The 25,592-nt window shown below is 36.4% G+C and overlaps 1 protein-coding gene across 1 annotated transcript in view; it reads left to right on the forward strand.

The window, feature by feature from the left end:
• Positions 1 to 413: 413 nt before the first annotated feature.
• Positions 414 to 25,592, forward strand: part of LOC306860404 (4-aminobutyrate aminotransferase, mitochondrial-like) — a 31,033-nt gene continuing 5,854 nt past the window's right edge. Inside the window, exons 1-14 of the mRNA XM_079402080.1 lie at positions 414 to 723; positions 7,385 to 7,525; positions 9,456 to 9,553; positions 12,612 to 12,641; positions 14,294 to 14,411; positions 18,027 to 18,076; positions 20,285 to 20,365; positions 20,766 to 20,858; positions 21,324 to 21,386; positions 21,457 to 21,520; positions 21,785 to 21,933; positions 22,990 to 23,127; positions 23,345 to 23,512; positions 24,979 to 25,125. Of these exons, the coding sequence (XP_079258206.1) occupies positions 7,456 to 7,525; positions 9,456 to 9,553; positions 12,612 to 12,641; positions 14,294 to 14,411; positions 18,027 to 18,076; positions 20,285 to 20,365; positions 20,766 to 20,858; positions 21,324 to 21,386; positions 21,457 to 21,520; positions 21,785 to 21,933; positions 22,990 to 23,127; positions 23,345 to 23,512; positions 24,979 to 25,125 (1,269 nt within the window). The 5' untranslated portion in view covers positions 414 to 723; positions 7,385 to 7,455. The remainder of the gene's footprint in view (positions 724 to 7,384; positions 7,526 to 9,455; positions 9,554 to 12,611; positions 12,642 to 14,293; positions 14,412 to 18,026; positions 18,077 to 20,284; positions 20,366 to 20,765; positions 20,859 to 21,323; positions 21,387 to 21,456; positions 21,521 to 21,784; positions 21,934 to 22,989; positions 23,128 to 23,344; positions 23,513 to 24,978; positions 25,126 to 25,592) is intronic.

Here is a 25,592-nt window from a genome sequence, read left to right on the forward strand (position 1 = left end):
CAAAAACACTATAGTATTTAAATTACTAATAGCATTTTTTATATTTGTAGAGAGTTGTAAGGCATTCCATTTTTAGCTGATTTTACAATTGTAGCCAATGCTTTTTATGCAGCAGGTTTTGAATTTGACATTTCAAAAGGTGTATGGAATAATTAGTACATGTGAAAAAAAAATAATATAGGCTACTATTGTTGTACTTGTATAGCTTGATAAAAGTCACGCTCTGTAACAGTGAAAACTTGGCAATTGACTCAAAGTACATTTGCAGACATGCACATTTAAATCATTTCGGTCTGTTTTGTAAGGAATCGGTTGTACGAATGATTCAATAACTCACTCATACCGCCACCTACTGATATAAAGACGCAGAAAGGGACAGAGTATTAAACAGTGAGCGAATCTTTCTGCTGAACAGCGTTCTTGATTCAAAAGATTCGAGTCACGGAGATGAATCAAAACCCCAGCTTGGATTACATTATGGGAAATATGAAGTGCTGACTGCACACAGCTGTGCTCAGACATTTCCGGGAGCTGCAAGTCTCTCTCTATTGGCTGGAGTCGGCGGATCCCTCAGCAAAACCCTCCTCTCGCGAAAAAGGCTAGACTTCAAATGATGTTTTAAAGTCTGTCTGTGTTCCTAGCTCCTGAGCCCATCTCTTTCGTTTTAGTCCTTCCGCCAAGAACCTGCTAGATTTCACCCCCTTTACAAAAAAAGGCACAAAGGTGAGTCTTAAAATGTCTTTAAGTATCATTTACAGCAGCGAACATTGTAGCGAATGAGACGCAGCAGCGCTCCCACCGCGAAGCATGAGCATGCGGTTTTTTTTAGTAATTCATAATCACAAGTTTAGTGTGCATTCGACGTATAAAGGCATCGCTGCAGGAACGCGTCGGTGAGCATTAATGCAATAGCTAGCGTGTTTCGTAATGGACGCGTTTCTTATGAAACATTGCAGCGTTGTGATTTCCTCCGTACGTCTCTCGCTCCAGAACCGTCTGACAGGTCAGATCCAGTCGGAACCGGATACTGTTGCATCTCTCTTCCACCAGATGCTTTGTGTGCAGCAAGTTTTTCGTGTGAGGTTTCCTCTGCTTTGAGACTGAGACTGAGAAAAACAACATAAGCCACTTGTCATTTAAATGCATTCGTTTATTGCTTCCCATAATGGATTGAAGCTTTGTTTTGTCTTGTCCTATTTAAAAAATACATAACTGCATTTTTGCCCTGTTTTGCAATATTAAAAAGACACATTTCCTCTAGAAACAAAATTGCAAAAGATACTATAAGCCTTGTTTTCAGTTATTTCTCTACTTTTTTGTCTTAAGCATAAACCTCATCAAATGCTGTTAGATATACATTATATTTATAATATATATATATATATATATATATATATATATAAAGAGAGAGAGAGAGAGAGAGAGAGAGAGGTTTTATTAAAATAAAAAAAACATGAAATGGGTTAAAACTGAATAAAAATTAGTATTAACAGTGATGACCTGTAGTTGAAAAATAATGGATTAGTATATAGAACTGTTTGTTTGTCATTTTGTTTACTACACTACACAACACACATCTACATGCAAATACTGTGTTTTTGGCAGAAAGCATGGTTTACCAAAGTCAGTTTATGGGTGTGCTTGCTGTAGATTGTACACAAACTTTAAAACTTACAAATCTAGAGCACAGATATTTGAAAATTTTGCTATGGATGTGTTGGTTTCTGACATAGTGATGATTATTTATGCATCAGTTATAATATTTACCCCTCAGTCTGTATCGTCTGCATACATGCTGAACTCTCTGACATTTAAAAGCCTGTTTCTTTGTAACGCAAAAGGCCAGTTTCAATTCAGTAAGATTATTTAAAGCTTAAGTAGTGTTTGAGAAGAAAGCCCATTTTTCATCATCAAATATTTACAGTTGATACGCCAGTCTCAACATTACTGTTGAATTTCTCCTTTTGAGTTGTTTCCTAAACATCCATGTGAAATGTTGTTTACATGTTCAGCTGCACTTGATTTATGGTCTGTCATCATGTTAAACATCATTTTAGACTTGTTTGTTGTCTCTCCTGAAATATTGTCCTTGACTTGCACACTGAAGTCTGCTAATGGACGATTTGTCCTGTAAAAAATATAAATTTATATTATGGTTAAAAATAAAAAAAATGGTAGCTGTGGTTGGCGTTTGCCTACCATTCTGCTCTGTCTGCATAGCGTGCGTGAACGCGCTGATGACGTATCGTGTCTGCGCGAACCGGGTGCGCAGAGGTATTCAAATACATATGTTGACAGGCAGGTAGAAAAGCCAATTAAAACGCTCGGACCGAGCATTTTTATTGGACGAACATTTCTTGGTCCTACGGAACAGAATAGTTTATATAAACTTTATTTTCGTGTTGCGTCATCCAGGGACTTGTTTTCTGTCTTTACAATAAATTATAGTTTTTACTCGCCAAAAACATTTATTTATAGTAAAATTAAATCTAATGCAATTTTTACCATTTACAGTTTCCACCATATAAATGATCAAAAATGACACCGTTTTAACAGTATAGTTTTACAGCGCAATGCTTGACAGACAAATCACCTGCTTATCAGTTGAATTGTGGAGCAGGTTTGCAGGAATGCTTAATGTTTTTAGAAGGCACATTTAGGATGACAGTGTAAATGTACAGACACAGACGGTGAATAGTGTTTATTACTTGTTGTGGCACAGTAGTTTGGCTGTTATTCATAGCAACCTCCCATCTGATGGTGAGAATCACATATCTTTGTCCAATTTTCAAGATGCATTTGTGATTATGTGCATATGATTATGATTATGCATATTGTGATCTGTCATGCTGTTTTAAATGAATCAGCCATTCATTTCTTATTATTGAGGTATTGATAGGCATGCATAAAACATGGCCAATTGCTTTTGAACTAGGATTTATCCTTTTAATAGCACATCAGTTTTGCCTACAGAGGTTGGTCTGTCATCCAAACAAGAAAGACAGCCTGTAGTACAATTGTTTTCCTCCGCTGGTTCCCTTGGCAACTGTCTTGGAGTATTTATCAGTTTGGAGAGGTTTTATGTACCGTTGCTACAGAGACTGATTAAAGACCCTTAATGTCTATTTCAACCATATAACCTCTCAGATTTTGACTGACTTTTTATATTAGTCATCTTTTTATTGCACTTTCAGTGTAGAGTCCCTGATTCATAGATTCTTATGTTTTAATGAAATAGATAGGGAAAAGCATGAGTGGTTTAATCCCCTCGTATTTATATGAGAAAATGTAGCACAGAATGACTTCTGCATGACCTAATAGGCTGTTTAAATCATGCAGAGGGGAATTGGTGTAATGAAGTTTTTACCAGTAGGCTTTAACAGGGTTAGAAATGAGCATTATGCGCAATGAACCGTGCTCATATCCTCCACTGGGAGCTCAGTGTCTTTAGCCAGCTCAATATTATCACTAGCCAACGATCAAAGTTCATTTGGTGACAAATATCTGATCAGGATTATGATGAGGATTTCACAAGCACAAACCAAAATTGGTACTATTATTTATTTATTTTTTTTTATGATCAGTTAAAGATTAGTTAATCATGTTTTGTCATCTCTGATCTCTTGTCATCGCTGTATTGAGGATGTAGACGCTTTCATGTCTTGTTGCTTACTTCTACTGATGTTATCTGGCTCCTTCAGTGAGGGGAGCCTCTTACAAAGCTGTGTTACGTAACACCAGAAAATAAGCATTTAAAAAATGCCTTCGCAGTTGGTGCTGTAGCTCATTGCTCTCTGGGGCTGCTGGCTTTAGTTCACACTCTGAGCTGAGAGGAAGAGGAGCAGGGGGATTGGTGGCGGCTCGGAGTTGTGTAATCCAGCACAGGCGGCTATTGTTGGCTTTGAAATGGTCCCCCAGCACAGTGACCACTCGGAGACCCCTGATGAATATTGATTAGCTGCGCTGGAGTTGAGAATGAAATGTGATGTGAGCAAGGAGTGTCGATTTGATTTTTATGCTGAAAATAAACAGATAAATGAAAGCTCATGTAATGTTTTTAAAGGACCTTGAAGGTGGTTGTGGATTTCCAGTGTTTTTATTGCCTTATATCCTCTCTCATATTATCATCAGGGATCAATAATAATGTTGTTGTTGTTTTGTTTTAGGTTGTTTCGTCAGCCAGTTGTTCAAATTTATCTTTTATTATTTAAACATTTTTTACTTTTATTTAAACAGCTTTATTTGCTTCACTTTATTTGCTTTTTGCTTTTAATTTGCAATAATTGCTTGACATTACTAGAAATACAGCTATAATCTATATGATGTTCAATGACAGATTCATAAAAATTCATTTAAACACTCTTAAACTGGAAAACAATGCTAAATCAACAATGATTATGACTTTCATCCTCTCATAAACCATTTTCCAACTAATTTCAACAAATCCACATCTGTGTTGGCCAACTTGACGCCATTGTCACAGAATTTTTTTTATTTTTATTAATTTTTTATAAAAACAAGGGATTTTTTTATTTAAAAAAATTAAAGTAACAGTTTGAAATAAATTGCTCAAAAGCAAGTGTAAAGATATTTACAATGTTACAATATTTCTGCTTCAAAGACATGCAGTTCTTGAAAAAAGTGATTGTGCTGCTTAATATTTTGGTGGAAATCACAACTGTTTTCAACTTTGATCATAGTTATTAGAATATTAGAGATGTTACTTGAACATCAAATTATCAGATAAGAATATTTTCTGAAGGATCATGTGACACTGAAGACTGGAGTAATGACTGCTAAAAAATTCAGCTTTGCCTCACAGGAAAAAATACAATTTTTAAAATATATTCAAATAGAAAATGGCTATTTTAAATTGTAATGATATTTTGCAATATTTCAGTTTTTACTGTGTTTTTGAGCAAGCAAATGCAGCCTTGGTGAGCATTAGAGACATCATAAAAAAAAAAATGTACCAACCCCAAACATTTGAATGGTATTGTTTATGATCAGTGATAGGGAAAGTGACGGCAGCTCTTTATGGCTGATCCCTGATTATTATCTAAATAGAATTTTTGAGACCCCAAGGTTTCATTGACAGTGTCCAGACTGTATTAAACTTGGACATGAAGCTGACCCACGATACTTTGACAATAAGTCATTTCAAAGATGTATCCACACTCTTTTTTCCCATCATCATTCACTGTCGCTATCAGTCAATGAAATAGAATTAGTCCCTATCACTGGAGAAAGGAAAATCAGCTCCATCAGTCAAGTTGTGCCCCCAGCCTTTAAACTAGTTTAACCCATTTTGCTTGCTGCATCCTCACAGACGCATGACAACAGGCTTGTGTAACACACATTTCCAGAACCAGTTCTATCCGGTCGATGAGCCGTCTGGTTGGGGTGCTTCTGACAGAGGAGCGTCTGGATTTTTCTTGCTTCTGCTGCTTCGATTGCGTAAGCGTCCTCAGATCTGGAGCACATGAGAGATGCACCTTCTGCTTCTCCTCTCTTGCACATGAATAAGGATGCTGTGGATCCGCTCCGATGTCCAGGAGGCGGCCAGTTGAATTGCGGCTCTGAATTGATTCCTTTGGACAAGCAAACACATAACACATATTAATTTCAATAGAGCAGGAGATTGATTCTCAGGAGGAACAATACTGGTAATAAACAAAACAAGGTGTTTAATTTTGCCAAGAACATTTTGTGCATAATAATCGCATGCCGTCACCTGCTCCTCAGCATATGCTCACTCATTATGAAAGCTGAAGATATGTTGGGATTCCCTCAGGCACTGGCTTTTCCCTTAGGCAGGACTATTCGTCCCAATTAATCTTAGCGCTAAAGTGTGACCGAGTGAGCTTGGGTGAGCTTCCCTGAACCCTGTGCCTGTTGGGAAGGTTTAACGGTACTTGAAAGTCACAGCGTTAGTCACTTGTCTGCTGCCCCCAGCCTTGTTCTTGCAAGATTCACCATCCCAAGAAACGACTGCGATGGTTCCACAGTGCAAAAAGATCATCTGAAGGCCAGTGAGCGTCTAAGCCATGTTGTAATTAACACCAATTAAACGTACTTTAATTAAGAGGCGTGATGGCCGACTGTCAGGACCACTGGAGTAGGACAGGATTGATGGGCATGGCTGAACCTGCTGCTCAGGGAAAGAGGAGCTGTCTGTGGTACTGAAGCTTGATCTCAGGACTGTCACTTTGCAGACTGTAAGATTTGCTCCCATCTGGTTGTTAATCAGTTTCTGATTCATTTTTTTTTCAGCGCAAAGGCGTAAATGGTGATGTTAAAATACTTCCTTCTGTCCCAAATGAATATGCAGAGACAGCTATTTGTAAAGACGAGCTGTTTTTAGGTTGATTTCACAGAATATTGTGAACACAGTGACACTGTGGAGCTATCTGAACATTGCTCAGATTGTTTGAGCATCCAGAACAGGCCAGTGTATCATCATTTCATCCAGTGGGTTGAGTTTGGGGCAGAACTATCTGTTTGTCTGACTTATGTCAAATTTCTAGATGATGTATTGTATAGAAGATTTTCATTGACACATCTTTTTTAATTTAATTTTTAAATTAATTTAAAATTACTTTTTTGTACATTTGTATACATTTTAATTCACTATTTTATTTTTTATTTGCTATTTATATTATATTGTTTTTGTGGTATTTTATAAAAATCATCAAAGTAATTTGCATTATTCTATAGTATAAAATACAGAAACAATTAAAAATGTGATATATATATATATATATATATATGTATGTATATAATATAATTTTTATATAATTTATACAGTAGTTTATATAAAGCATAATGTTTATATTATTTATTTTATATATTATTTTATGTAAATTATTATTGATATTATGTATTATTTTTCATTTGTTATATATATATATATATATACTGTATATATATATATATATATATATATATATATACTGTATAATATAAAAGTGAGTAAAATGTGTTGTTTTTGTATATGTATGTTGTAACTTTAAGACCTCTGTACAGTAAATGACCTGTGCTGTGATTGGCTAAGCTCGACACACTGGTGTGCGTCACAAACTAATGATATATAAATGTGAGTGGTAAGATGTTAAGGTGATCGTGGTTCTGATAGCCTATCACAACCACAAAGATGTCTGAAATACTGTATTTGTTGTTTAAGATATCCAGAAGTATATAGAGTGGTATATAATGTTGTAACTAAATAGTACATAAAACATTTCCAAAGATCAAAGTAATTATAAATATCATGACCTGGAGATTGTATTATCTACCAGAACGTCTTTGATTGGGAGTGGGAAGCCATATCGGCTTCCCACTCCCTGTAACTGCCTGTATCTTAACTCTCTTTGTCTTTCCTCAGGTGAAGTGAAAGGCAGGTGCTGTGTGCTGTCTCTCTCGCACTCTTCATCTCTATCTCAGTGAGTGCAACACATGGCTTCCTCACTCCTGACCCGCCAGCTGGCCATCTCTCTTCAGCACAACCTGCGTCTCGCCGCTCCAGGTAAAAATACCATGGAGAGATGGAGGACTAAGATACCCTCCAGTCTTAAAAGCTTGTTTAACTTCCCGGTCGGATAGAGGACAGAGACTATAATGTTCTCAACCTATCAATGACCCTCAAAAAGAACTGTAGTTGTCACAGAGACTTTACCGAAGTGATGCATGCTTAGCTTAGGAAGTGAGACGCTTCCTTTAAAATGATAATGATGTGCGGTTATGGAGCCGAATGTTGAGAGGGACACAGTTCAAAGTTTCTTAACCATGTAAATGAGTTACTGGGATCTGGTTTTGTCCAGCTTTGGCTAGTGAATTCTGCATTCGTAGAAAAGTCTGTGCATGTCTCCTCCTTCAGTGTCTGGTCACGCTGATTCAATCCTGCCAGTGTCCTTCATTAATCAGTAGCTCAGTAGTGAGACGTCCCATTGACTTCTGTAAACTCAAGAGGTTACTACTGTTCAAATATGGCTATAAAAGACTGGCTGTTTAGATGCATTCGTTGACCACTGTTCATGTCATGAATCTGGTCTATGAACTTCTGTTAACTCACCACCGAGGTCACTCGCTCACCACAGGGACTCTTGCACCACACTAACTGTTGCACGCCACCTCAGACTACAATTCCCATCATCCATTGTACTGACGACACGCACTGATCACACAGCTGATTGCACTGATCACACACCCTACATAAACCATGGACTTCCTCTTCCTCTCTGCCGAGTATTGTATAGCGTATATCACTCTCCTAGCGATAGCTACTCTACGGAGCCCACTCTGTTATCATAGCCTTGCCTTGCGTGTTTTCTAGTGTTTTGATTCTTGCCTGTGTTTCCTGGATTTACCCCGTTGCCTTGCCATTCGGACTCTGTTTGCACCTCTCTTGGACTATTGCTCGTGTACCTGGATTATCTCTCTGTCTTGCCCTGTTGGATATTGTTCGCTGATCGTCGACCCACGCTTGCCCTAGGATTACTCTTTGTCTTGCCTGTGTTGTTCCTGTTTGCCACTGAATGAACCTTGCTTGTGTTGTTTTAGATGTCATAAACATCTAAAATGCATTGCTAAGCATTTTAGGAAGCACTGAAACTGACTCAACCTTTCATAATTCAAGAGGAACTGAGACTGAATGATTCATTCCAGCACTTATTGAACTCTGGGTCCCACTTTATATTAGGTGGTCTTAACTACTATGTACTTACATTTAAATAAATAATTTGATACAATGCACTTATTGTGTACATGCATGTTTTTACATTGTACTTATATTTTTAAAAATACCTTAAGTTACATCTGTAATTAATTTCTATAATTACCGTTATAATTACACTGTTGACCTATCCCTTACACCTTAACCCACCTTTAAACCTACCCATACCACCAAACCTGTCCCTAACCTTACCCCTATCCCACCTCAATAGCAGCAAAAGTGTTTTACAATACAATATGACCACAATAAGTACATTGTACTTATTTTTTATGTAAGTACATAGTAGTTAAGGCCACCTAATATAAAGTGTGACCGAACTCTGTACCTTTTAAACAGTGAATATGCTTCATGTATTATAATTTAAGGGCAAATATATATAAAGGGCACCAGATTGGATCATTTACACACAAGCAAGAAATTACTAAATAAAACAAAACTCAAGTAAACATGTTGGTTTTAATTTAGTGCACAGCACTTGGGACCATGGACTAAATGGTAACATCTGCTCAAATCAAAGTAGTAAAATGATATATGATTTCAGTTAAATGTGATATTAATGAGTTTTTCTTGTAATAGGATTGCCATTTTTGTAATGAGTTTATTTTAGGGTGAAGCAATATTCAATCCAGTATATTAAGTTATGATGGGGAAAATGTACTGCATAATAAGAGTTACCGAAATGATTAAAATATGTAGTCCTATTTATTTATTAATTTTGCATTAGGTTCCAGATATGTCAGCAAAACTGCCACAAAGACGGTTTCAGAGTTTGAATATGATGCCCCATCCATGAAAACTGCTGTGCCAGGTCCAAAGTCGCAGGTACACTCTCAGCATTTTTACACTTTTACCATGAAATGTGTCACTAGATTGCTGTGTGATATGTGTCTGTTGGAAACAAAAATTTATTATTTCGTTTTTATTGGTATTTTACTGTAGGCTCCTTACACACACACACATATATATATATATATATATATATATATATATATATATATATCAATAAATCAATCAATCAAATCAATAAATTAGAATGTCGTGAAAAAGTTATTTTTTTCTTGTAACTTATTTCAAAAAGTGAAACTTTCATATATTTTAGATTCATTGCATGTAAAGTAAAACATTTCAAAAGTTTTTTTGCTTTAATTTTGATGATTAGAGCTTACAGCTGATGAAAGTCAAAAATCAGTATCTCAAAATATTAGAATATTTACATTTGAGTTTCAATTAATGACCATCTCTACAGTATTAATTCCGGGTATCTCTTGTTCTTTGAAACCACAATAATGGGGAAGACTGCTAACTTGGCAATGATCCAGAAGACGAACATTGACGTCCTCCACAAAGAGGATAAGTCACAGAGGGTCATTACTGAAAGGTATTGTGAGTCATCATTACGCTCAGACATCTTCAGGAAAAGGGCTACCAAGCCACTTCTGAACCAGACAACATCAGAAGCGTCTTACCTGGGCTGTGGAGAAAAAGAATGGGACTGTTGCTCAGTGGTCCAAAGTCCTCTTTTCAGATGAAAGTAAATTTTACATTTCATTTGGAAATCAAGGTCCCAGAGTCTGGAGGAAGAGTGGAGAGGCACAGAATCCAGTGTGAAGTTTCCACAGTCAGTGATGATTTGGGCTGCCATGTCATCTGCTGGTGTTCGTCCACTGTGTTTTCTGAAGTCCACAGTCAACGCAGCCATCTACCAGGAAATTTTAGAGCACTTCATGCTTCCTTCTGCTGACAAGCTTTATGGAGATGCTGATTTAATTTTCCAGCAGGACTTGGCACCTGCCCACACTGTCAAAGGTACCAAAAGCTGGTTCAGTGACCATGGTGTTACTGTGCTTGATTTGCCAGCAAACTCGCCTGACCTGAACCCCATAGAGAATCTGGGGTATTGTCAAGAGGAAGATGAGAGACACCAGACCCATCAATGCAGATGACCTGAAGGCCGCTATCAAAGCAACCTGGGCTTCCATACCACCTCAGCAGTGCCACAAACTGATCAACTCCATGCCACGCCGAATTGAGGCAGTAATTAAAGCAAAAGGAGCCCCTACCAAGTATTGAGTACATATACAGTAAATAAACATACTTTCCAGAAGGCCAACAATTCACTAAAAATGTAGTATTCTAATTGGTTGAGATAGTGAATTGGTGGGTTTTTGTTAAATGTTAGCCTAAATCATCACAATTAAAAGAACCAAAGACTTAAACTACTTCAGTCTGTGTGCATTGAATTTATTTAATACACGAGTTTCACAATTTCAGTTGAATTACTGAAATAAATGAACTTTTCCACGACATTCTAATTTATTGAGATGCACCTGTGTGTGTGTGTGTATATATATATATATATATATATATATATATATACACACACTCACCGGCCACTTTATTAGGTACACCTGTTCAATTGCTTGGTAACACAAATTGCTAATCAGCCAATCACATGGCAGCTACTCAATGCATTTAGGCATCTAGATGTGGTGAAGATGACTTGCTGAAGTTCAAACCGAGCATCAGAATGGGGAAGAAAGGGGATTTAAGTGACTTTGAATGTGGAATGGTTGTTGGTGCCAGACAGGCTGGTCTGAGTTTTTCAAAAACTGCTGATCTTCTGGGATTTTCACGCACAACCATCTCTAGGGTTTAAAGAGAATGGTCCGAAAAAGAGAAAATATCCAGTAAGCGGCAGTTGTGTGGACGTAAATGCCTTGCTAATGTCAGAGGTCAGAGGAGAATGGGCAGACTGGTTAGAGATGATAGAAAGGCAACAGTAACTCAAATAACCACTCCAAGGTTTGCAGAATACCATCTCTGAACGCACAACACGTCGAACCCTGAAGCAGATGGGCTACAGCAGCAGAAGACCACACCGGGTGCTGCTCCTGTCAGCTAAGAACAGGAAACAGAGGCTACAATTCGCACAGGCTCACCAAAATTGGACAATTGAAGATTGGAAAAACGTTGCCTGGTCTGATGAGTCTCGATTTCTGCTGCGACATTCAGATGGTAGGGTCAGAATTTGGTGTAAAGAACATGAAAGCATCGAACCATCCTGCCTTGTCTCAACGGTTCAGGCTGGTGGTGGTGGTGTAATGGTGTGGGGGATATTTTCTTGGCACACTTTGGGCCCCTTAGTACCAATTGAGCAAACACCACAGCTTACCTGAGTATTGTTGCTGACCATGTCCATCCCTTTATGACAATAGTGTACCCATTTTCTGATGGCTACTTCCAGCAGGATAATACACCATGTCACAAAGCTCAAATCATCTCAGACTGGTTTCTTGAACATGACAATGAGTTCACTTTACTCAAATGGCCTCCTCAGTCACCAGATCTCAATCCAATAGAGCACCTTTGAGATGTGGTGGAACTGGAGATTCGCATCATGGATGTGCAGCCGACAAATCTGCAGCAACTGCGTGATGCTATCATGTCAATATGGACCAAAATCTCTGAGTAATGTTTCCAACACCTTGTTGAATCTATACCACGAAGAATTAAGGCAGTTCTGAAGGCAAAAGGGGGTCCAACCCGGTACTAGCTAGACAAAACCAGCAGTTTAATTCTTAAAGCTTAAGCACTTAAGCATGAGGGAAGTCGTGCATAAATGGCTGCCCACTGCTCCGGGTGTGTGTTCACGGTGTGTGTGTGTTCACTGCTGTGTGTGTGCATGTTGGATGGGTTAAATGCAGAGCACGAATTCCGAGTATGGGTAACCATACTTGGCCGTATGTCACTTCACTTCACTTTCATAAGCGTATTTACAATCATAAGAAAAATAACTTGTCCAATCTTTGTGTGTTTGAAGCATCTTTCAATAATACTGCAGAACAGAATGGCTAATAGATTAATTTCTCTCATTCAACAGGAGCTGCTGAGACAACTCGGAGAGATTCAGGTAAGATAGACATGGAAACGAACTTTGGTGTTTGCTCAGTCAGTACACAGACAAATGTACCTTTACAAACTTGTTATGCAATCAGATTGAGGTCTTACAGACTCTGTACATGCCAATCAGGTGCAGTTCTCTTAATGATTTAAATATAATGAGTAACTTTTTCAGACAGTACCATACAAAACAAACAACTATATGAGAAACATTAACAGCAGTAAAGCTAAAGTGTAACAGCCCACTGATGTGACGTCAAGCCATATTTCAGCTTGCCTGGATTTCTTTTGCTTATTGACTGATGAATGTATTTCGGGAAGTAATTCATCTGATGTCTGGACCGGCTTCTTGAGAGCCGTCACAGTCATCTTCTGACCGCTTTGCTGTGGATGAGCACATAGATGTGAGCTGACAGGCATCGATGAAGCTAATATCACAGATTCGCTTCGCCGCGGCTCCTGTGCGTGTCTGCTGGCCGCTGTCTGTCTCCCTCGCGCAAGAGCAGACATAAGAAGAGTCATATCTATTCATTGGATGGGCTAAAAATAGATGCTGCATCAGGTTTAAAGCCACACAGGGGGAAATGGCACTTTCATTAGATAAAGCAATTCTGCTTACAATTTTGCGTAATATGTCACAGTGTGAATCATGATATCTTCTGCTTTTTCAGTTGTACTGTGCATGTGAATCCGTTATAGGAATAGTTCAGAAAAAATTTAAATTTGCTGAAAATGTACTTAGGTCATTCAAGATGTGGATGAGTTTATTTATTCGTCAGAACAGATTTGGATAAATTTGGTATTGCGTCACTTGCTCACCAGTGGATCCTGTGTGAATGGGTACCATCAGAACAAGAGTCCAAACAGCTGATAAAAACATCACAATAATCCACAAGTAACCCACACCATTCCTGTGCATCAGTTAACATCTTGTGAAGCTGCGTGTTTGTAAGAAACAAATACATCAAGATGTTTTAATTTTAAATAGTTGCTTCCGGACAAAATCAGAGTCCTTTATTCATAATATTGTCCAGTTAAAAAAATCATCCCATCTGAATCAGCAGAGAAATATGCACAGATTAAGCACCATTTATAATTGATTACAGTCTAAAACAGTTATAAATAAATACATTGGTGGATTTTGGTGTGAAAGAACAACAGTTGATGGGCTTTTTTTACTGAAGGAAACATTAATATGGATTCTGGACTAGTATTTTGTCCAGAAGTGGCATTTTAAAGTTAAAATGCTTTAATGATGGATTTGTTTCTCACAAACACAGTTTTTCACTTCTCAAGATGTTAATTGATGAACTGGAGTTATGTGGATTACTTGAGGATTATTGTAATGTTTTTTTATCAGCAACTGATGTAATTTAAAACTGATGTAGATTTTCCAAAAAAAACTAACAAAAAAGTAACTCTCATCTACATTTTGGATTTTTTCAGTTTTGAGTGAACTATTCCTTTAAAGAGAATAGATTTAACATTTTTGTGGGATTAAGTTTTGTTTTTCTGATGTTCAGTCCCTTCAGCCATTCACTGACATGGAGCTGAAGCTCTGCCAAAAACATAAATAAATAATAATAATAATATCAGGTATGCAGGTGGATCACAAATCACCTTGATAGCAACATCCAACTCTGCTTGTCTCTTGGTCTGCAGAATGTTGGAGCGATTCATTTCTTCTGCAACTATGAGGAGAGCAGGGGGAACTACCTGGTGGACGTGGATGGTAACCGAATGCTGGACGTGTACACACAAATCTCCTCCATCCCCATTGGTGAGCTCCGTCAATAAGCAGATCCCTTTTACAACACACTGACACATCTAAAACAGGAAAGCAAACATCTTTAAATTAATGTTGTTTATTTCAATTAATGAAAATGTTTTTTAATGTTTGTAGTTAACAATAACAACACTGCACTGGAGATGGAAAGGATCATAAATGCTCCATATAGTTGTTGCTGTGGCCGCTGTGTAAATGTGAGCGGTGTCCTGTAGCTTTGCATGAAGGCATGTTTGTTATGGGTGATTACAAGTGACTGACAGGATCTGAGGACTTCCTGAGAGGCAGAAAGAGTGCCTTTCTTCTGTCTGCATGCTATTGGTTTGGTCTGTTAGCTTACTTGCGTTTAATCAGCCTCAAAAAATTGAGTGAAGCTACTGTCTCTTGCTCTCAGAGATGCCTTCAGGTGGTGACTCAGATTTAATGAGCTCTGATTTCCCTCGCACTTGCTGCTCCTGTATCATTTTGACAGAAGTGCATTATAGGATATTTTAGTTACATTAGTGTATAACCCCCACTCACCTGCAGCATTCACAATGACAGACACTTACAAAAGAAATGTAACATTTTCTTCTTGACCACTAAAGCAACAAGAAAAATTAGTTTGTTTCCTTCATGCATAACGTCAGCGTAACTGCAATATACCTGCGCTATTACTTAATGTTTTACTTAAAATTTTATATCTAGAGCTCTCTGTGATCCTGGATCAGCTGTTGGACAGATTTAGCCATCAGTCTGCAAAACAGATAACTCTGCCACTTTTGACATCTGACAAAAATAAGAATATCCCTTTTTCAGAAAACTCAAACAGTGGGTAGAGTGTTAAGCTAGTCTGTACTTGCTTGTCAAGAGTTCACGTGAAGGTTATTCCTTTTCTGCAGTACATTTTGTACTCAGTATAGGTATAGGACATAAATATGCTTGTGTAATTAAAGGAAGTATTTCTATGAAAAACATTTCAGAAAGCTCAGGCAATTAAATTGAATTGATTATTAATTGATAATTTACTCTATGGCAAGAAAATCATAAAGATGGATCTCAACATGATGGAAATAAGAAAAAAAAAGATAAAGTTCACCAGTGCACCAGTGCAAGTTCATTTTGATTCTGATTCCTTGAAATTTATATAGCTTGATACATTTCTATACGTTTTTTTTAATGGAACAGACTAATACCACAAAATATAATAATGGCATTAGTTTGGTAGAAAATGTACATATAAAACATATTAATTAGGGCAAAGGAAAAACGGGTGAAAGATCAAAAGATCAGAACTCAAAAAACAATAAAGAGTTCAATTAATGGGATCTTTAGTGTTGTTTGATTAATACAAAAATCTAAAAAATATTTTTTTTTTCAGAACAATGTACATTTTTCTGTGTTGTAGAGTGTTGTAAATTTTGACAGGTTAATGGAAAAGAAACAACTGTGCATGTCGTGCATTTATTTGTGATATAATAATAATAAAGAAAACTATTATAAGTCAATCTTAAAGAAATATCATTCCAATTTTTAGCCAACAAATATGATGACATGAAAATGTTCTGCATAACAGGAATGACCCATGAGGTAACAGCTGGTGTTTTCCCACAAACGCTTCCATTTTTATGGACAAATGCTTGTTTAGTTGACCTCACAGGACTGGAAGTGCCAGGTGAATGCAGTGGTTAGAACAGAATTAACTCCGCATTCAAACTGAGGTCGAACTATTGTTCTGTTTCACTGCGTAGTGAGCTTTAGGCATGCCGCTTTAAACAAGCCTAATTTCTGAGAGATATTTTTGAGAGATTAATTAGAAACTGAAAAGTATTTGTGTATATTATTATTACCATTGTTGTTGTTGTTCTCCTAATATGCGGACATGCTGAATATCATGAGAGTGATGGATGTATCTTTCTGATTTTTGACTGAAGAGAACAACACAGTCCAACAATGTTATGCCAGATATCTATAATTCACTTTCTGTGCTTTGCCATAATTTGTCTGTTATTTGTTCAGTATGCGCAAGAGCTCTCTGATGGTCATAGCTGGGATTGCTATGCCGAGTTTTATGTAATCTCAATTTAAAGAAAGAAAAAAAAACACTGAACATGATGTGCACTTAAATTTCGGGCAGGACACATGTTCATGTGAACCTTGACATTTATTCACTTTGCTTTGGGTGAGTCTTGTTCTGCAGACATACATAACAGATTATTTCTGGCATTTTTCCCCTTGTTTTTTCATCTCTAACTGCTACATTCAACAAAGTTTTAAGTAAAAATCATTACAGTTAATAACAAGCTCACTCAACCTTAACTGCATGTTATCTTATAAACAAACTAGAATTCAGTACAATTAATTATTAATCTGTAAATTATGATTGATTAATCTCAATACATTGAATTTGTGCACAGTGACCCCAAAAAGTGTTTTGGACACTTAAGACAGACTTTAAGTAAAGGAATGTCATTGCAATATGCAATAAAATATCAAACCATTATTTAAATTCAATTCTCGGGTAAAACATTTCACAAAATGAAGTTAATTTATAAAACTGTAGCTGTGCTGTTCAACATAAAGACATTTGGATACTTTTTTGAAGGGAATTGACTTTATACATGCACCAAGTAGTTCTGAGAAAAGATAGCATTATATTCCATTTGGTTTGATATTTTGGTATACATTACAATGACATTCATAAGCAGTGTTGGGGGTAACGCATTACAACTTATGCGAGTTACGTAATAATATTACTTTTTTCAAGTAACTAGTAAAGTAACGCATTAAAAACAGATTTAGTATTCATCAAAATGAATTAAAACAGTGAAATGCAAACTCAGAATATGACGCAAACTGCAATAATTAAATATGTTAAACAACACAAATGTATCTAATCCCATTTTATTAACCAATGTCTTTGCTGCTGACTTTTGATGATCCAGTTCAACCATACTAATAAGCAAAAATGACTTTAGATAAACTAACAATTGTGCTTCATTGTTTTTTTTTTATTGCCGAATAGTATTAAACCTTCTTATTCTGAGTTCTACTTTACAGACGTGAATTTACTTTTCCTTCAGCCTGAGGTTTATTCATTACACTTTTTGGTGTGAACGGGCTTTTACATTTGTATTGATGTAATTTCTTGTATTAAAAACAATCAAGCCCTGCTCATATTTAAAAAGTAACGCAAAAGTAACGTAACGCATTACTTTCCATAAAAAGTAGCTAAGTAACGGAATTAGTTACTTTTTAGGGAGTAATGCAATATTGTAATGCATTACTTTTTAAAAGTAACTTTCCCCAACACTGTTCATAAGTATATGTGGCTTTATTAAGCGTCCTAATACTTTTTGGGGCGTTGTATGATAGTACCAATATCAGAGCTGTGCTCACTGTCACTGTACTTACTGGGTGCGACTATATCAATTATCTGCCTAAACTCACTAGCATGCAAACACGCTTTGTTGCCTTCGGCTCCAATTGACAAATGTCAATTCGACAAAGGTTAATTCAATTGCTGTTTGTTTTGGTTGGACTGTGCGTGTTTACACGGTTTAATCTTTGCAGATATGGCAATACATGTATAATGAATAGACTGACGATATTTTTGATCTTCCTTTCTAGGTTACAATCATCCGGCATTAATGAAAGTGATGACCAATCCAAATAATGTGGTGAGTCCTGATCAGACTGTGTAATCATTGTTTGTGTGTATTTATAGATTGTAGAATGGAAATTAGTTTTGCAGTGATCTGTCAGCGATTTTAAAGGCGTAGTGCACAGGATATGATATTTCTGTGGCTTACTTCAGTTTGCCCTTACAGAATTAAATTCCCTTCCTTTATAATTCACTTTTAGCAGATGGATTCCTGTTCTAAAGTTTGGGATCTGTAAGATTGCATTTATTTGATCAAAAATATAGTAAAATAGTAATATTGTGAAAAGTAATGACGATTTAAATATCAGTTTTAATATATTTTAAATGTGATTTATTCCTTATGATGGCAAAGCTGAATTTTCAGCATCGTTACTCCAGTCTTCAGTGTCACATGATCCTTCAGAAATCATTCTAATATGTTGCTTTGCTGCACAATAAACATTTCTTATTATTATCGGTGTACAAAAGAGTTTAATATGCTTAATATTTTTTTATTAACCATGATGCATTTTTTTAGGATGTTTTTTGAATGGAGAGTTCTAAAGAAAAGCAGTTATGTTAAATATTTTGTAACATTATAAATGCATTTACAGTCACTTTTGATCAATTTAATGCAACCTTACTAAAGTAAAGTTTCTTTCAAAACAAAATCTTTCCGACTCCAAACTCTTGAATAGTAGTGTATACACACATAATATTAGTTCTGTAAGGAGGACCACTATCGTCAAAATGATAGACACTTAGCATCCAGTTTGGTTTGGCGGTATGGTTCTGTTCTGGGCAAAAACTCCCTGCTCATCCATGCAGCCTGTCATGAATGAGCAGGGAGAGCAATAATAACACCCCCCAGTATAAACAGAACAGAACAAAGCAGATATCATTAATGTACTTAATCATTTTTAAGTGTAACACATTATTCAAGATAAAAGGAGTCTGATTCATTAAGGAACATCTGAAAGCCAAGTCCTGACTGTGGCGAAAGGAGGAGTTGAGGATGGAGGAGGGTCATTTGTTCCTGAGCAAACGAAAAAGCTGCTGAATAATACTGAATAGAGCTTAATATAGGAATGTCTTGATAGGTGTCGTATTCCTGTAGGTAGATGTGATCAGCTGACAGTCAGCTGATGCATGTTTGACTCATGTGACCTGCCAGAACTAATGCATATGATGCTTTTTTAAAGATCATTATTTTGTGTATTTGCTGTAAAAGAATGTTAACATGCTTTAATGTTCAAAAACCACATAATTTTTTGTTGATTCAAGATTTTTTATTTGTCACATACACAATTATGCAGAGTATAACCAGCAGTGAAATGTAAAGGCATAGGATATACCCACTTTATTGGTATTTAGATAGTATATGCTTATGTTGAATTTTTTTCATGAATGGTGCTGTATTAAGCAGTATATAAAAAGTGTTTCTGTTGCTCATAAATAACGTTTCTGTGTATTTGACAAATATTGCATTTCATTCACTTTATCTGTGATAAGAGCATGGAAACACCGTGCGAGCTTCACTACCGGGAGCAGAAAGTGTCCGACTTGACGTCTCCGTTTTTAATTCCGCCCCGACTGCAAGCGGCTTTTCTCGCAGCCTAGTATAGTTCATCTTGAACAAGCCTCCTCCTTCTGACAAGCGCAGTCTGCTCTGATTGGCCAACTGGCACAGTGCATTGTGATTGGCCGAACACCGCAAGCACAGGTCAGAAATGTAACGCCCCTTTCCATAATCGCAAGCTTTAGCTTTCAAAATAAATGTAAATACAGTTAATAATGTCCTTAGTTTTACCATCAGTTCAAGCCCGAGAGGGGAACAGAGTCGCGTGACAGACACAGTGATGAAGCTCGTATGTATTTGCACACAAGCCGCGATTTAAGACAGCTGACTCCACTGTGATGTGACCCTGTCTCTCTCTCTCACACATATACACACACACATACACACGATGCGCAAAACTCTGCATTTGAACACTCAATAGCAAATACTTAATAAGAAAACATACTTACAGTCGCTGATTCAGAAGCGCCAGATTGTCATAGCAAAGTCAGAATTACCTCCTAAAATGCGCTGTGACCACTTTTGGGTTGTGCTGTTCTGTTGTAAGTAATCTTAATGATTCCTAAAATGCATCTACTTTCGAAAGACCAAATAAAGTGCTTTAGCTTTCGCCCAGAAACACACAGCTTTAGTGAATCCTTTTTGTGTGAATCTTTGTTTTCACAGAGTGCATTTGTCAACCGGCCGGCGCTTGGTATTCTGCCTCCTGAGAACTTTCCAGACAAACTGATCGAGAGCCTGCTGTCGGTGAGTGCTGTTAAATTGGAAGAAACACAAGTAAAGCATCTCTCGAAAAACAATGTTCATATTTTAAAACATCCACGAAAGCTGATTACAGCATGTGTCTCTGTGAATTATTGCTGATTATGCTGAAACATTTCAGAAGTACAGTACAGAGTAAGGACTATGTTTTGCGCAAGGATTACAGATTGTCTGGATCTGCTTCAATAATGAGTCAACTACAACCTTTCACTTGAAGAACAGCTTGTGTTCAGCAGTTGTAAAACAACTCATTGTGATCCTCTTAATCTTGATAACATCCTTTGCTGATATCATAAATAAGTGTACTCTTTTTCACATTGGCCGGAAGTGGCTTGCTATTTATTGTAGTGTGGAGTGCTGTGAATGACACTTTCTTCAACATCAGATTGCCCCCAGTGGGATGAAGCGAGTACAAACCATGGCCTGTGGTTCCTGCTCCAATGAGAATGCTTTCAAGAGCATGTTTATCTGGTACAGAGTGAGTGGACTTTCCTCAGTTTGCTCTTGCACAGACTTGATGTGTCATGACGACCCACACAAAGCACATCTGCTTTATGTACTCTAGCTGTGATATTGGTTGTATTCTAGCAGTAATAATACACATGGAGAAGCAGTCTTCTAAAACTTCTAAACTGTTCTACTTCTAAAACTGTTGCAGAAAAAACTCACTGTAGTATCTATTAAATATAAAAATACTAGTGAATATTTAGATTTTTTTCCTAATATAAAAAACATAATATTTTACAACAATAATTAATCTCATATTTTCATTGGTGTTATTGCTTACATTTATATTAGATTTTTTTCAAATTACTTTGTATTAGGTCTGTTATATAATATAGTAATTGATCAATGGGCATATCGTTATTGACAGCTCTACTTTATATACATTAATAGCTCTTAAATCACCTGATGTCTAATCATTGTTTTTATTGGTTTCTAGAATAAGGAGAGAGGATACGCCAACCCCTCTGAGCAGGAAGTTGTCACTTGCATGATCAACCAGGTAAGAAAAAAACACTACGCAGCATCATTTAATTTTCAAACACTCTAATCTCTTATTTTCGCTATCTCAGAGTCCTGGATGCCCAGATCTGAGCATCTTGTCTTTCATGGGAGCTTTCCATGGGAGAACTTTGGGTAAGTGCTTGTAAAATGTATGTTGACTTGTATAACTAAATATAATTGAAAGATTTGTCTGATGCAGTTTTTGTAGAGTACGTTTTGAGCAGATTCTGATGGTCTAATTTTGAGGCATTTGACCTAGCGTGCGTATATTTGCCTTACATTTGTTTGCCTTTGCAGCTGTTTGTATCGTATGACTTCATTTGAAAAACAAAGAAGCCTGGCTGTTTTGTTTTGACTAGGACACACATCCCTAATGCGTGTGCTGTTGGATTGCAGGTTGCCTGGCCACAACACATTCCAAAGTCATTCACAAGCTGGATATACCGTCCTTCGACTGGCCCATCGCACCCTTCCCTAAGCTGCAGTACCCTCTGGAGGAGTTTGTGAGGGAGAACGCCCAGGAAGAGGCCCGCTGCCTGGAGGAGGTCAGAGATGTCTTCTTGATATGTTCACGAAAAACTTTCCTCCACTTGCCAAGTATAGAAGTATTCCGGGTTCAGTACAGGTTAAGCTCAGTCAGCAGTATTTTTGGTTTTATCTCCTTTTCTTAAAAAGAAAACAAAACTGCTACAGTGAGGCACTTACAATAAAAGTGAATGTTGCCAATCCATAAATGATCAAATGTTCCCCGTTTCAAAGTCTCACCACAAGATATAAAATGACTGTATAAATGATTGTTTAAACAGCTTTTACTATAGGTGCGGTCACATTTACCACTGTATGTCAAAATGTTCTGGACGATTTTCTGAGAATTAATAGAAATGTGCATGATCAAGAGTTTTGCATAAATCGTTTTTTGTTTTTTGTGATCAACATAATGCTACAAATGCATTTATTTATATATATATATATATATATATTTGCATATATATTATAATATAATTGCATTTTAGAATACTCGTAATCAGACTACAGTTACTTTTTTATTGGTTACATTATTATATATTATTCACAGAATGGCAATAAATTATTCATAATTTATTGATTCTCCCTATTTCTCATCGTTAAATGTTCCTCTCTAAAATAGCCTATATTTCGTTTGAATTAATATTATTAATTATTAGCTTTGGATTGTTCAAAGCTTTTGTCGTATATATTAGTTTTTGTTATTTTTAAATATTACTATTTAGGTTTAATTTATTTTTATTTCAGTTTCAAGTTTTGGTTTTCATTTATTTCCAATTAGTAATTTTAGTGTCAAATGTAACTTATTTGAATTGGTTGCAAATGCAACTGAATATTTAATTATATATTTATTTTTTATCTAAAATATAATATTTATTTTATGTCAGCTTTATTTCAGTTAACAACAACTTTTTATTATTTTTCGTTTTAGTTAATGATTAATAACCCACTGAATATTCAGTAGAGATGCAGCATTATTTAAGAAAAACAGACTAATTGCTGCGTTTAAGTGCACCTACTGAAAGTGTTGCCTACTTCTTCACATAAAGTAAGATATTAATGTTTGTGTGTGTCAGGTTGAGGATCTCATCGTGAAGTGGAGGCAGAAGGGCAAACCAGTGGCTGGCATTGTGATCGAGCCCATCCAGGCAGAGGGAGGGGACAACCACGCTTCACCTGACTTCTTCAGCAAACTGAGAAATATTGCACGCAAGGTGAAAATGCTTTTTTTCAGAATAACTGTTCTATAATGCTTAGTTATCATCCTTGTTTACCGGACCTGTGCGTGAGAGACACTCCAGTTATAAATAGCAAACATGAGGCTCTTTGAACTGTCCAATAAAAAAGACACTCAAGACTCTGTAGGAATGACAGGATGGCTTTTGACAGAGAGTGAGCTGACAGATGTTTATCTGTGTCTGGTTCTTTCAGCATGGCTGTGCTTTCCACGTGGATGAGGTGCAGACAGGTGGAGGAACAACAGGCAAGTTCTGGGCCCATGAGCATTGGGGCCTGGACGACCCTGCTGATATTGTCTCCTTCAGTAAGAAGCTGCTGACAGGAGGATACTACCACAAGGATGAACTGCAAGCAGACAAAGTAAGAGCTGTCACTGCTTCTGCATACGTTCCCTCATAAAAAATCGGCAACAATAATCACTCCCAGTAATTGTCCCCAACTGGCTGCTTTATCATTGATGAATGGCATTATAATGTGTTTCAGTACCAGATCATTGTTCTGTCAGTTTCACAATCTTTGTTTGTCTAAATGATTGTGTGTCCTTGGATGAGGTTCTTGGGTGTGTGGAACTGAGCAATCACGCCCCCTACTGTTGAAAACTCGTTTCTTCCTGTAAAGTAACCTTCTGGTGCAGCATTATTTCACTTCTTTACGAAAAAAAAATTGCTGGGCTACATTTAGTTAATTGACCAGAAAGGCTAAATTACAAGAATAACAGCTTATTGAATTGAAGGCCTTGGTTAGCAATAATATATGCACACAATGTTCCTTCTTGCTGCATCTTCCCAAAATGCTGTAAACTATAAAGTGATCTTTTGTATCAAATGTTGTAAAAAGAGATCAGAGTGTGATTATTTTTTGATAATGAATTAATCACATTCAGACCCCTCGCCTATTATTATTATTATTATTATTATTATTATTAGTAGTAGTAGTAGTAGTAGTAGTAGTAGTAGTAGTAGTAGTAGTAGTAGTAGTAGTAGTAGTAGTAGTAGTAGTAGTAGTAGTAGTAGTAGTAGTAGTAGTAGTAGTAGTAGTAGTAGTAGTAGTAGTAGTAGTAGTAGTAGTAGTAGTAGTAGTAGTAGTAGTATTTACTAACAAATATAAGACATTTTAGAATTTACTATTATTATATTTTGTTTGATAAAATAATGTATTTATCAATAAATGTTCATGTTTTTGTAATAATAATAATACAAATAATTTATTATTATTGTTATTATATTATTATTTAAAAAAAATGTCATTATGTTTTGGTCTCAGGGATCTTTTTGTCATTATTTTAATAATGAAATTAAGATTTCGAAAGATCACAAAAATGTTTGTAAGATTTCTTTCTTGTTGATACATTACAAGAAAAAAGTTGAGGTGGAACGTTTTTTGTTTTGTTTTATTTTGTTTTTAAATAGCCAATAGCCTTTTGGGGTCTAATTTCATTTAGAATACTTTACATTTACCAAAAAACAAAAAACATTTGGTACACCTTATTTAAGGACCAATTCTCTCTATTCACTAGTTGCTTATTAGCATGCCTGTTATTAACATATTGGCTGTAACTACCTTACTAGCTACTAATAATCAGCAAATTAGGAGTTTCTTGAGATGGTTTGTTAATAGCGAGAATTGGACCTTAAAATAAAGTGTGTCCATAACTTTTAATAGTGTATTTGCCTATAGATGACCTCAAAGCTAAAAGACAAAAAAATAAATGCCTGAAAATGCACATGTTGGTTGCATGACATCTTTAAAGAAGACTTGAGTATAAGAACGTTTTAGTTACACTAGTAAAATTACCGTTTAAACTGACGTGACTCTATGCACCTCAGGCCTACAGAATCTTCAACACATGGATGGGAGACCCCTCAAAGAATCTGTTCTTATCAGAGGTGCTTAATGTGATCCGAAGAGAGAACCTTCTGGAGGATGTGGCACGCTCAGGGAAGGCTCTTCTACAGGGCCTTTACGCACTGCAGGTACGGACATCTCCATCTCCAAAAAGTTCCATGCTAACTCAACATCATTTATTAAAGTAATACGACTCCAGTCAAATAAATACAAATCATGATCAAATGCGTGTTCTACGAAATGCTTTCTGTTTCTTGTACAAATAAATTGAGGTCTAGATTTAGGACGTTTGGTATTCCTCACAGCAGCTATGACAAGGTGTATTTGCAAATTATGTCAGTGATCACTAATATTTATGTACTTATGAGGTGAGTTTGTTAAAAAGAGTTGATTTTTCAGAGCATTTAATCGAGGGGCACTATCAATCGGATGAGTTAAGTGAAAGGTGTTACAAAAAGATTTGAAATTATTTGAAGCTGGAGATAACCAATCCCAGTTAAAATCACCAACTAATACATTTACATTTATTCATTTAGCTGACGCTTTTATCCAAAGCGACTTACAATTGCTATATATGTCAGAGGTCGCACGCCTC

Source organism: Barbus barbus (genome assembly GCF_936440315.1).
Source record: "Barbus barbus genome assembly, chromosome: 4".
Lineage (NCBI taxonomy): Eukaryota > Metazoa > Chordata > Actinopteri > Cypriniformes > Cyprinidae > Barbus > Barbus barbus.